The sequence below is a fragment of the Orbicella faveolata genome, unplaced genomic scaffold (assembly GCF_042242905.1).
Source record: "Orbicella faveolata isolate gen_17 unplaced genomic scaffold, um_ofav_v1 contig_35, whole genome shotgun sequence".
NCBI lineage: Eukaryota > Metazoa > Cnidaria > Anthozoa > Scleractinia > Merulinidae > Orbicella > Orbicella faveolata.
Window position 1 is genome coordinate 3,894,081 of NW_028301564.1, and position 13,420 is coordinate 3,907,500.

Here is a 13,420-nt window from a genome sequence, read left to right on the forward strand (position 1 = left end):
CGCCCCGGTCAATCGTTTTCGGGTCACGTGGTCCCAGCCGTTCGCCTCGGATACGTCATAGAATCAATTGACAGTGAAGGCCTGGGAAAAAACCGAACAGGAACAAGGCAAACTAATTCTTACACCTCTCCTTGAAAACTCCTCGATACTAAAAACAGGCGAAGGAAAACAACCGAAAGGAAGCAATAGCTTTCTACTCCTTTTATTACACACAAAACCATCAAATTATTCTTTTCAACTGAAATGCAAAACTATCCTTTGTTTTTAAGTGCTGAAACTGGAATATCAGATCGGAAATATTAAGATTAAAAGCAAAAAGTGATAGAAAATGTGTTTCATTTGCTTTACTGACAGTTCCAGGTTAAACTAACAATTCTTATCAGTTCCGGCCAATGATATAGCAGCTGTGTTAAGCTTCCAGTTTCATTGACCTTCTGTGTAGCAACTATAACGTTTTCTGGACTAGGGTTGTTTTCAGTGTTTGCTTAACGTTCTATAATGACCTCAGGATAGCTGCTACAACCCGCTCCGGACACTCTCACGAGTACTTAATTAGACTTGGTTAACGTTTTTTCTATCTTGTTTTAAAATTATACCCTTCAACAAAGGGCATAAACCAAAATAATTCAAGTTAGAAAATTTCAGTTTTTTTTGGTCTCTTCACCTGCTTGCCGACACAGGGCTAATATAGTTTTTACAGAAATTAATAACTTTGTTCATTCAAAATAGACAGCCGCCAACACATTTTCCAACGAAGAAAGGAATACTAGGTACTAAAATAACAATGACATGCTATACCACGCAATTTTACACTTTTACAGTGTGACTACTCTAACCAAGGCCGCCCGGCGAAATTTTCCACAAGTTTAAAGAATAAAAGTCGTGGAGTCTAACAAATGGTTGCCACAGACATCCCTTTTCAAAATTCCCTGACAAAAATTAAATTTCCCTGACCAAAGAAATGCAAAATGTCAGGTATAGTAGCGGCTTCTTCTTCCACTCGTTCATAAAGAGTGATAATTTTCAACAAATTTTCCGTCTTCATTAGGGAAAAATATCGTTGAGATCACAGTGACCCAAATGTTTCTTCCACTCTTCAGTGGTATTGAATCAGCCGTATTATTTCAATTTTCCCTGATTTGTCTTCAAAATTTCAATTTTCTCTGACTCATTATAAAATTCTCTTACTTTTCCCTGACCTTGAAGAATTTTTTCCCTGACCATTTCCTGACCTGTGACAACCCTGTGACAACAGTTTTCCAACAAATTATCCATGTAATCATTCTGTACATCACAAAGGCAACAGATGTGTGGTCATTTTGATTAGTAACTATTTGAAAACTTTTAAAATGCCAGTGGTCAATTTGCAAAGAATTTGCTTCAGTGGCCTTTGAGTTGGTCAGATTAGTCTCACTGAAAGTGCCAGCGATGTTCTGGTCTGATTTCTCAGTACAATAACAAGTCTTCATCTAGTGTTTAAGTTACAAGAATCAAGTCAATAATCAACAAACAAAGACCTTTCCATTTTAACAAATTCTGACTACAACATTTAATAGTACAGGAAAATTAATACACAAAGACAAGCAGTAAGTTGTATTTTGACATGGAGTTAAAAATTATATCTAAAATATACCAAAAGCAATATATAGCGTGGTCTACACAGGCAGTTATTATCTGACAATTTTATTTGTGACAAATAGATTTGATCATACAGATGGCATAGCAAATATTTGTCAACAATTTAAAGTTTAGTGTGCCAGTAATGACTTCAGACAGCAGAGATACGCAGAAACAAGGCGGGGCTGCTTAGTCCCCAAAAATGTGGCCTTACAAACATATTTCCCGCATTTTATGTGACAAGTTGTCTACACAAGCAATTTTTTCGTATGTGACAACTTTTTATTTGTCACATAGAAGCTAACACGCCAGCTGTTCAGCAAATATATTTATCACATAAAAAGTCGCCAATTTTCCTTGTCTACACAAGCAAATAAGAATTGTCAAATAAAAATTGTCACATAAAAATTGCTCGTGTAGACCAGGCTTAAGTGAGTTCAAATTCTATTGTTCTTATGTCAAGTCAGATCATTAAGTACCAGATTTGACATTTAATAAACTATTGTACATGACTGTGCTCCTGTTCAAGCTAGAAGTTTTCACAGCATGATGTCAGCTCTGTAAAGAGGATATACAGTTGCTATGGTTACAGGACTCAGCTAAGTACCATGAAAAATGACACATAAAGATTTGTCAGCTACTCAGTAAAGACTCGACAGCTCTCTCTGAATTCCAGGAATGGGTCGACAATGCCACTAGACTTTGACTCTGTGAATAGAACACAAAAGATGGAGGAAAGAGGAGGAGTTACATTTCATAAGTTTGAGCATGCATAATTTCTCTCACACTTTTTGAAGGAAATAGACAAGTACTTTCTACATTGTCAAGTTATATAAATATGAATATGGAATTCATTCCCCCCGGGTGGAATGCAAATCCATTGCAGGGTTAACCCTAGCATTAAATTCGCTGGTACCATTCGCCAGTACCCAAAAATACTGTGAGAGTTTCTTGCCAAAGAACACAACACAATGTCCATGGCCAGGGCCTGAACCTGGACCACTCAATCTGGAGGCGAGCGCACTAACCATGAGGCCACCACACAGGTCTCCCACTTACATGACAAAATATTTCCTAAATTATTTATTTACACATGAAGAAATATAAAGCAAACATCATACTAACCTTAGTAAACCCCATTGAAGTTAACCGTTTGATTTTCTGTTCATAATCTATATCATGCGAGGAAGGAGCTAGAAGACAAAGCAAATTAACATAATCATTCAAATTTAAACAAAAGTCAGTCAAACTTAAATTATAGAGAGGTACTGCTGAAGATTAAAATGTCAGTTGGTTTTGTTCTGTCAATCCAAGGTGATGTCTGCATATATTTCAGGCAAAATCAGTTCCTCTGTATTGTGCATAAAGAACAGTTTGATTACATCATCACAAGTATCAGTGACCTCTTTAGCTATTTGTTCTAAAAGCTTTAGATAAATGTACAATCATGTAGCATGGTTTTCACTTGGGAACGAGTGTTGAAAAGTAGTTATTGGCTTTGCATTTTACTATGGCACATGATTGGCTTAAAAAACTCCTGTCACTTTTTCATCTGATCAGAAGTAAAACCAAAACCAACTGGGACTCATCTGCATGCAATTTCGCATGCTTTGCATCAGCTATATGTATTTACTTCATATTTTGATTGATTTACTGGACTGCCCAAATCCTTTGCAAGTGCTTAGCTTGAGTGATAGCATTGGTTTTGGTTTTATGACACTCATTTGAACACTGTGTTATGTCTGTCCAGTCACTTGGGAGTTTGGAGGACACCTGGTAAGCTAGCTACATGTAGAGTTACTATATTGGCTATGCCTAGAGCAGCTCATATCATAACTCAATAGTTTACTTAAAGCAGATGATTCTTATCACTTTTAATATGTACATGATTGCATCAGTACAAGCCCTTGGACTCTTAACAGTGGTCCATTCATAATAACAAGGCAGGAAATTAATTAAGAAAAGTACTGTCCATGTTAACGAGGTGTCTCTAAAGTTGGCTGAAAGCGCATAATTTATAAATGAAATATTATTGCATCTTACCTCCAGCGTACACTTCTGCCCAGTACTTAGCTGTTTTCCAGTAAATGTCTGGGTTTTCTTTAAACTACAAATGAGAAGAAAAGTATGCACTTGCTGAGATGATAACAGTAGTAATACTGTACTAAGGATTCCAATTAGCTCTGACCATCCAGTAAGTGTCGCCTCTCACATAATTGCTCCCCCTTCCAAACTTGTTCTTTGTGATAAGGTCTTCTGTCACATAATGAGCACCACTTGTAAGTATATGTCCCATTTCTAAAGTTTGCCATTTAGAACTTACAGTGGCACACATGTAATAATAACCTGACCCAGTAGCTCTCATAGCATTTCAAGCTAAAATAAAAACTATTTTTCCACCGCACCTCCCTGTGTCTTAACTGTCTCAAGTCAAGATAAGCAATTAACATTAAATGTTAGTTTCTGCACCTGTTTTGCTACAACTGCATCTTGTGGATCATCAGGCTCTGCAGCAGACAACAAAGCCTGGGGATATCAATAATAAAAATAATTTTATTTTGTTTTGTTTAACAAAATACCAAGATTTCATTTCATTGTCTTAGGTACCTGACAGAGGAACCTTTGCCTTAAAAATGATATCCTAGTCTATACTCGTCTGATGGTACATGTACTCAGCACAGACTATGGAAACTTTGCAACAAGGCAGTTGCCAGTTTAGTACCGTAGAATTCCGAAAGATTCAGCAGCCAAAACAGGCTGCTACTTTGGGGGAGCCACTACTCATGGGTAGCCATTACTTTGCTATGGTTAAAAACCATTCGTACGGTAACAGTTGTTTCAGACAAAGTGGACGTGTAACACATGAAATTAAAAGTTATGTTTATGTGTGTTCCTAACCACCCACATAACCAAAGCAGACGGTATAAACAAAAAAGGCCCTAAACGTTGGTATTGTAGGGTGAAAGTATTGTATCACATTATATCGTGATGCAACTGATTACACTACAGCATATCATTTGACTCTGCTGCTAGAGAAATACAGCTTATAAATCATAGTTTCACGAAAACTTCAGTCAAGTTTGAAATGAAATACCAAATAACTCTTCAAGTTGTTCGGTCATGCAGTCAGGTTGCTCCATCCGCACTCCACATTGCGCTTGAGATTAAAGTTTCTCTTTTGGTGGCTTCATCAAAGGGCTGCTACTTTTGGGTGGGCTGTTACTTTCGGGGGGACCATTACTTTCGGGGTTCAATAGGATGGTAAAAAATTAATGTTACTTTCCGGAAGCCGTTATTTTCAGGGGGACGGTTACTTTTGGAATTCTACAATAGATCATTTGGGAAACTACTGTGAGCTGTGATTGTTCAATAGTTTCATACTGCCTCACCTGTATTGATAGTAAAACAGTACGTAGTGTCATTGCCGCAGCCCTGAAAAAAAGAAAAAAAGATGTAATAAATTTGTGGCTTTGCTGTAACATTTTTATTTTGAAAAAAATATCTAACATTATAGTAACATCTTTATTGTGAGAAGATAGAGCATTTTAGTATAGTTACAGGTAATTGCTGCAAATTGCAAACATATGGTTGTTTAATTAAATTATACACGCTTCAATGGAGACACACAACTTGCCTTTTCCAGCTCCGCTTTAATTTTTTCAAGTACAATAGTATGCTCATATCTCCTTACCAAATTATAATTTGTATGAAAACTGTACTGTATATGTATGGGTGATCAAATGGTGATGAGTGAAATTAGGAAATAATCTCACATGCATTTTGTCAACATTCTAATAATTTCACAAGTTTACCATTTGATTAGCTTTTACTATCATAGGTGATAAATATTATTGCCCTCACAATCGCGCGTTTTTGAGTTGTTTATTATATCGAGAAATTTTGCGCCAAATGTTGCTATGGCAATTATAAATTAATGCTGAAATTTTGTGCCAAAATTAAGGACTAATTTGTCATCCATGATATTATTATAAGAAATAACATTTCCAAGCATGTTTAACTAAAATGTTAATGGTGGCCATACTGTACATGTATATAAATTGCATGGGCAAAAAAACCTACAGGTATGTATCAGCCTATCTCTTTTGGGTCAAGTCAAAAACTAATCCTCTTACCATTGATCTTTCAAGATGTCCAGACATATTGCTCCTGTAACAGAACTTATATTTGGATGCCAGATCTTTGTCACAAAATTTACCTTGAAGACAAATAATTTAATTCAATGTATTGTTATTAATAAAGCTAATTGTTTTAAAAATAGCATTGCCAACAGATGTATATATAAATTATAAAAAAAGTGATTTTTTTTTGTCATTAAAGTCTTGGGTTTTTTCCTTTTCTTATCTTACTTATGCATAGTTTCTATCCATACAATTTATACAGTCACAGTTTTTACATTATTTTCATATTCTTACACATTCTTAGATCTTTTGTAATGTAGTTTAATATTTTTAACTAAATGTAGGTACATTTTTAGTTTGTTATTTTGTTTTCTTGGCACATCTGTAAACTGGCTGGTGTGTCCTGTAGTCTCTGCTTATCAAGTCTAAGGGACACACCGTTACCATAGCTAAGTGTGTTGCCCAAGTAAAATAAACTGTCTACATGAATCGTTATGTCTATGTTTACCTTTGGCGGGTTAAACGGATATGTTTCAGGGATGACAATATCCAATTTGTAGCTTCCACCTGGAAAAGAACAAGATTTCTTACAGTGGTCCCACAAGTTTTGTCAATTGCAGAGTTTACACATATCTCTGTTGCTATACTTTTTATTCCAATTTTCCGCAATGGTTAACAGAGGTGTTAGTGTAGCATTCTGCACAAACATTTAATAATCAGGGGAGGGGCACTGAGAACCCAGTTGTTTGCAGTGGCTTGAATCAATAGCATTGTGCACAAATAACATCACGAAAATTTAACCCCTGGTGTGACTGAGGCAAACAAACCCATTCATGGGCTACTTCTTTGAGAGCGACATACAAAACAAAGGTGCTCTTCAGCTCTTCAGCGTGGTACTCAGTGATTAATTTCACATTTGACGGCCTCTCTAGCTTGAACTGTGCGAGAAAACCTACGTCATGTGCCTTGGAATAATAATAATACAAAGTTTGAAAGAGGGTGGCAAAATATGATGGGATTCTCATGTATGAAGGCTGTTTATGAATAAACTCCTTACATCCAGAGCAGAAAAAAAATATGATTATTGTGCCTGACATTCAGGTGTATCACTCACAAGAAAGCCAGCAAACCAGCAAAGAAATACCATAAAGAAATACTGTAGAGCTCACAGTGACAGATTTGTTTTTGTGGTTGGATAAATGGCTCTATTAAAATCTAGGTCCCCCAAATTGCACAGTACACCTAATTCTGCTAAGAATTTGGAATTGTTTCAGGGATAATAATTATCCAATCAATAAATATAAAAAAACATGATTATTGTACCTGACATTCAGGTGTATCACTCACAAGAAAGCCAGCAAGCCAGCAAAGAAACACCATAAAATTCTCCCCAGCTGGCCGCAGGTTGGAGAGGGTGTTTGTCTCTGGTAGGGAAGTTGTTATCGATGAGAACCATAATATAGAAAAGCCAAAAAGTTTAAAATGGGATACCAAAAGGCAAAAGCACTTACAGAACATAATTTTCAATCTCTAAAAGATGACAACCATGCCCTTTCTGCCATAATAGTAAACGCCTCACCTATACCAGAATTTCAGGCCTTTCCAACTCCCTGTTGGTATCCTTCCCAACCATTACTTGGGCCATCACATAGCTATTTTCCCCACTAATTGCTGCTAAAATCTGAACCACATTGGATGATTCCAGAAAATATCCATACCTATACCACAGGTGGCTTTTTGGAATTCTGAGGGCAAGGGGGATTCTTTGAACTGGATATCCAAAGGCATGGGGGTACTTACAATTGGAATTCCCAGGGCATGGGGGGCTTTCTAGAGGGGACAGGAGAGAGTGTGAAAGCACAAATGAACTTACCACACTGCTGACGACCACAGAAAGCAAAATACAAGACAAGCATTGATTGATCCCACATCTGTTCACATTCACTTACAGAAAAAAAAGCAATAAAATCTGGGTTGTACATCGGGCTCCAGAGGCCCTAAAGTTGATGAATTTCTTGTCAGAAAATCATTTGCAATGAATGCCGACCCGCCATGTTTGTTCACTATGTGCCAGTGATACATATTCATAATGAAACTGCTTTAATGGCTCCTGAACAAGTGAATATCGACAGTAATTCAAACGTAATATCGAAGGTAAATTAGGCAGGATTTGTCCACACATGTTCTAATTTCCATAGTAACTAACACGAAACAATTATTATTCCTTCATTAGTTTAGTCAAAAACTAGTTGCAAAATTTTGACTGTAGAGGAGGAAGTTTTAGACACCGAACATTTAGTCTTGAATGCATGCGATCATATCATTCGCAATTTCAAGTCCTGTAGACAGTTGATAAACTTCTGGGAAGATGTAAAATCTCTTTCATTGGAAGTTGCAGGGAGTCAAACTGAGATTCCAGATGGTTGAAGTAAAAAACAGACATCCAGAAGGGAGGGGGGGATTATGATTTTAGAATTCAGTGGGCATGGGGGTAGAGCATTTTTGGATTTCTGAAGGCGAGGGAGGGGGGGGGGGGTTAAAATGTTCATGCTGTCCGTGGTAGGGTATGGATATTTTCTGGAATCATCTGTTTCTTTAGGTGGTTTAGCTAATAATAGCTTTGCTTATATATTCCAGAGTAAGTTCCACCAAAATTTGCCTTCTTCACCAATCAAAAAGTGTGTTTTATCAAGACAATGAGTGTCAGGAATATCAAACAAATCTTGAAGTTGATGTGCACCAGACATTGAAATAAAACAAAGCTTTATGCAGATAAACACATCTGATGGGAAAACTGTTAGACAATGAATTAATTTTTTTTACAGGCTAATGTGATTTCACTAACAAAAGTCCTGATCTAATTTAAATGATTACATTCTCATGTTTAAAACAACAGAGCATTTACTCTCATTAGCGTGGGAAATTTTTACTATTTGAATAAGCATCACATTTTTTTATTTTGAAATTTAGTCACAGATAAGACATTATGCATCCCTCTGTTGCTTACAATTTTATGATTTAGCCTTTGTATCAGTAATGTGTTGATGCTGGTTATAATGAAACCCAGCTTAATACAAGTAAGGTAAGGTAAAGTCTGCTTAAGGCAAGTGGCCCAGAGCTTATCTCTGTTTCTGTAGCATGAAGTGACTAGGAGTATTTCTACTCCACGCTGGATGGGATGCTGGTCCATTGCAGGGTTACCCTCAGCATTAAATTCACTGGCACCCATTTATACTCCTGGGTGGAGAGAAGCATCGCGAGTGCAAGGTGTCATTTAGTAAAGACACCCAGATAATTAGGCCTCTTTTGTGGGTTGCTATGGTGTCCCTTTTAACTGGGTTCCACAGTAAGTATTTTTAGATGCATTAGACTGAAAATTGTGATCATATTCACACCACTCCATCAAACTTTGTAGTACAAAGTGTATGACTTTGTACTGCAAAAGAGACCAAGACAAATGACACGTACAAGAAAGCATTTTGTGCTGTGTGCCTGCAAAATTAAAGAAAGTACTCTGGCTACGTTCTCTAAACAAACTTTCCAACAAAAGTGATTACGACAACATATTTTGATTTGCCAGGTTACAAATGCAACCTCGACAATGGCAATCAGACTTCCGAAAGAAAAACGTGACAACTAGTTTAAAAGAATCACAACAAATGAAAACTCCTTTACAAATTTATCACTTAGGAATTGAATTAACCAAGTCAAGAACGTCTTAAATTAGAATTAAACTACAAATTACCTTCGAATGGGGTGTCCGGGGGTCCAGCTATTTCTCCACGAAGTCTCGTATATGTTTCGTCAACTAACTCTATTTTACACTTCAAGACCTACAAAGAAGAGATCGACTTTGGATGCTATTTGCTTTCACGCATTCATATGTAAAGATATTATTTTTTAAGCAGGAAAAGAAGCTTGACTTACTGGCCGGTTGGAAAGATAGGTGTGAATGTGCTTAATTAATACAAGCAAGGAACATTACGTTAGAAACAAAAATATAACACAAACCTCTTCGCTGTTGACGACCTCTCTAAACTCCCTCTGGACTCTCTTTGTTGCAATATTAGCCATTCTAGATATTTATCAATTGCTGCAACGAAAGGGGCTGAGAAACAGTTGATCTAAGTTTCTACATGTGTCCACATCATCTTCCCAAACTGCTCTCTCCAAAGGTTTACAGGAAGTCACTGGAAGGGTAGACGCGCGCATGGACTCTTGGGTAGTTACATGTAGACCAGTCTCTGCGCGTCCTATTTCAAGGAAACAATGTGCAAAGGAACAGAAAAGTGATTTATTGTCATGTTTAGCCCCGCAGTTTGTGCGTTAATCACTGCCAAGTTACTTCCTCAGACTGTCAGTAAGTGTGTTTTTTTACCATGCTTTTGGCGCTCTTTAAAGTATCGTAAAAACGCCATGGATTTGAATAACGCTGCTATTTTTAGATGTTGATTCATGTCTGGGGGTTTGGGGGTCAAACTTTCATTTTCAATCTCCTGAATCTCTCCCAGCCAATAACGTTGACAAAAGAGTTCGTTTGTCAAAGTTTGAATTTATTTGTTTCCTTAGTTTATTCCAAGCAGCGTTTGTCTGGATCACGCCTCCCAGGAGTCTGATTGCTAAGAACGCCAGAAAGCAAGCAGAAACTTGGCCGCAGCGGATCTCACGCAATATCAGCAATTTTTCATATTTTTCATAGAAACAAAATCTGGCTCCATAGTTCAATTTATCATGCCGAGCTTAGCAAATATGGGAAAATTCATAAGAATCCGTTACAAACTCAAGAAAACTGAAACCTTAAACTTGCTAATTGTTTACAAAGAAATGTATGCCAAGGGGCAGGCATTGCGTTACGTTACATGATATATCTAGAGCCCAGGAGCCCAGGTAATGGGCTCTTGCTGAGACTTTTTTTGTTTGAATGAAAAAATCGGAAAAACTTGAGATCGTCAAAAAGGTCCTTTAGTTACAACTCAAAGGGCACTTACTGTCTTAAATACTTTTTGTGCGCAAGTTTAATAACATGAAACTAGCATATGCATTTATATGGCGGAATGTTTAGTAGGATTCCACGTCGTTAAGGCTCTAAAAATAATGCTTTTCTTCTACGACGACAGCGTTACTCCTTTGCGCACTTTACAACAGAAGGAAAAAAAAGGCATTTTCTTTAGTCATTGAATAATTTTATTAGAGAAATTCGATACCAAGTACAAATGAATAACGAGAAAGGTACAGTGTGTTCATTGCGGGACGTATGATGACTGCTACAGCCTGAGAAACAAGCACGTGTTGTTACAAAAAGCTAACCTGTGATCCCTGCGTTCGCCGAAATAAAAGAACGCCTGATCGCAGGATAACATTGAAAAAGCCTGAGTTTAGGTTCATAAGAAAAACTTCTTGTTTCACCTACAAAACGAATCACTCTACAAAACGTCTAAAACGTTTCTTAGCTTATCGCTGATTTTGCACCCCTCTAGTTTCCAGTGCAGGGCACAGAAGTCGGTTTCTTCCAGCACCATTCGTTTTTCACTTTGATCCTGTACGGCTAGACTGTAGCAGTGGTACAGGTAGCGCTCAGAAAATGCCGCTACGGCTGTAAACGCATCCAAATCAAATGTTCGCACGGATTTGTCGATATCAAGAAGATCGAGAATGACATTCACTTGTTCATTGTTGATGGACTGAGCGTACAAGTCTCGGAGCGCGTTTTGTAGCTCCCTTTTGCTTATAGATCCGTCCCTGTCACGGTCATTTTTAGTGAAATAATGCCGAAATAGTGTTCTTCGTCGTCCGTGGACGCGGCAGAACTGCGAAACATACTGTAACGGAGAGAGCAGTTCAAGATCAAGCATGTTCATTGGTAGTTCAAAGCGACAGCTTCGTCGTGACAGCGAGTGGGGACCTTGTAGCCATGCTTTACCACTGTCCGATCTGACTCGCTTGCTCTCTTCCTCTTCCAGACTACCCATGATCTTTAGCGCCTCCACTGACGGCGCGCGATGCCCAGTCCCGCCCTGTGAGGCAGACGACGAACTTCGGGAAAAAGTTCTATTTTGGTCCCGCATAGCGACAACGTTACCTCGGACCAAACAAAACAGTTAACTGAAAACCTTAGCTCTCCCTCAATCCTGTGATTTCTGAAAAACCCCTAGGATATTGCCGAGTTTAACGTACTTCGTCCGATTCCAGGCCTTTCAGCGTAAAGTTGGATAAAATGCAGTTTTAATAGCACGGCGCTTAGCTAGAAATCGTATCATCTGACTGAATTAATGGCTTGATGTCCACAATTCATGAAGATGTAAGTGTTGACGAAATCCTGAAAGTTTCATTTCCATGTATAATGACTAGATCCTGTAAAAGACGAAAATAGAACATAAGTGTACTAGAAATCGAAACAAAATCACCAATTTCGCGTCATGCTAGTTCGACTCAACCCTTGGCTTCTAATTACTTCTCGCCAAACACGCAATCTCTGATTTCCTGCTTTTTGTATTGCCAAAATACTGAAAAACATCTCTTACCTGGTGATTCGAGATTGTTATCTTCGCTGTCAACGAGAGCAGTGGATGTTTGTTTTGAGAAAATAGTTCTCGTTGTGTTTCACAAAAAGCACTTCTTAACTGCAAGTTGATCTTGTAAAGCTTCCGAACAGTGGTTACCCTCTTAAACTTGTCGTTCACATCAAATTTTTGCCAATATGTGTACACATGCTACAAAGTATAAATTTGCATTTCTTGATATTAAAAAGCTGCGGAACTGCGTTTTTCTGTAACTAATATACCTTTTTCCTTTTTCATCGTGTAGAAAATTGCCACAGCAATTTGGGCACTGTTGCATCTATCAAGAGTAAATGCTAGCTCGCTGAAAAGTGAAAAAAGAATTATTCATCGAGCCATAAGCCGAAAAAGTCGCCTGGAAATTCACGCCACGTTAACGTTATGTAAGAACAAACATATGTTTTTGCGAATGGAAAAAAACTTAATCTGAATTGCAAATTAACAGCCGCTTCTTCTAAGTATATGTAGTGTTAATGTTCTCCTGTCAATCAAACTGAAATCCTAAGTTGTTTAGGAGACGTACAGCATCACTTTTGTTATGGAAAAGAAAAAAACAAAACAAAGAATAATTAATTGTGATTTTGAAGAAGCATTTTGTGCAAGTTATATTGGATGCGTTTCCATCATTGAAATAAACTATTTCCATCAAAGTGACCATGTTATGTATAATTTAAGATGATTAATTGAAAACTGACGGTTACTTGCGGGTGTTGAATTGAGGGTCTGTGGCGAGGACTTGGTTGCTAAAGGGAACTAAGAACATTAGGGGTACAAAGCACCTCGTAAACGGCGAATTTCATTATCCAATCAAACAATAGATAGTTCGAGCAGCCGAGAGAACCCCAACAGTTGTCATGCCATCATGGCGCGCTGCGTCAGTTGCATAACAACTTCGAAACGAAAATTGAGAACTTAGTCGCCGGGCCTGGCCATGGAGACTGGTGATTTGACATCAACTGGCACAAGCCCCAACACAGGCCAGAGTGGCGCGGAGGAGTGGGTACAAAATCTAAACCAAAGCTGTAATGAAATGTTTTCTGCGCTGAACTGCGCGGTTAGGGACGGACAGCTTGGGTGCAGTGAAATACACGAATTACGGGCGGACGA

The 13,420-nt window shown here is 37.9% G+C and overlaps 2 protein-coding genes and 1 long non-coding RNA gene across 4 annotated transcripts; 1 reads left to right on the forward strand and 2 right to left on the reverse strand.

Annotated features, from left to right (window-relative positions):
• Positions 1 to 186: 186 nt before the first annotated feature.
• LOC110046673 (ubiquitin-conjugating enzyme E2 K-like) lies at positions 187 to 9,956 on the reverse strand. The gene is made up of 9 exons (XM_020752363.2): positions 9,768 to 9,956; positions 9,502 to 9,589; positions 6,265 to 6,323; positions 5,751 to 5,833; positions 5,007 to 5,049; positions 4,087 to 4,143; positions 3,661 to 3,724; positions 2,743 to 2,810; positions 187 to 2,325 (listed from the first exon to the last, which is right to left on the reverse strand). The coding sequence occupies exons 1-9, from the start codon at positions 9,828 to 9,830 to the stop codon at positions 2,251 to 2,253; spliced, it is 600 nt and encodes a 199-aa protein (XP_020608022.1). The 5' UTR covers positions 9,831 to 9,956; the 3' UTR covers positions 187 to 2,250.
• A 58-nt stretch (positions 9,957 to 10,014) lies between these two features.
• LOC149102689 (uncharacterized) lies at positions 10,015 to 12,967 on the forward strand. Its single transcript, XR_016202184.1, has 2 exons — positions 10,015 to 10,116; positions 10,326 to 12,967. It is a non-coding gene; the product is annotated as an uncharacterized LOC149102689 (long non-coding RNA).
• On the reverse strand, positions 10,918 to 13,195 carry LOC110046672 (uncharacterized). 2 transcript variants are annotated; one of them, XM_089274146.1, is made up of 2 exons: positions 12,538 to 13,195; positions 10,918 to 12,107 (listed from the first exon to the last, which is right to left on the reverse strand). In XM_089274146.1, the coding sequence occupies exon 2, from the start codon at positions 11,819 to 11,821 to the stop codon at positions 11,180 to 11,182; it is 642 nt and encodes a 213-aa protein (XP_089130272.1). In that variant the 5' UTR covers positions 11,822 to 12,107; positions 12,538 to 13,195; the 3' UTR covers positions 10,918 to 11,179. The 2 variants fall into 2 exon arrangements, with proteins under 2 accessions (XP_089130272.1, XP_089130270.1); XM_089274144.1 differs by having other exon boundaries at positions 12,278 to 13,195.
• Positions 13,196 to 13,420: the final 225 nt, after the last annotated feature.

What these genes read in the sequence shown, in the direction of transcription:
- LOC110046673 (XM_020752363.2), bottom strand. Translation starts at nt 9,830, where the DNA reads ATGGCTAATATTGCAACAAAGAGAGTCCAGAGGGAGTTTAGAGAGGTC. An exon ending in GGCAGAAGTGTACGCTGGAG is followed by an intron (nt 2,811 to 3,660) that starts GTAAGATGCAAT and finishes TTTGTCTTCTAG; the next exon opens with CTCCTTCCTCGCATGATATA. An exon ending in CTTCAATGGGGTTTACTAAG is followed by an intron (nt 2,326 to 2,742) that starts GTTAGTATGATG and finishes TTCTATTCACAG; the next exon opens with AGTCAAAGTCTAGTGGCATT.
- LOC110046672 (XM_089274146.1), bottom strand. Translation starts at nt 11,821, where the DNA reads ATGCGGGACCAAAATAGAACTTTTTCCCGAAGTTCGTCGTCTGCCTCA.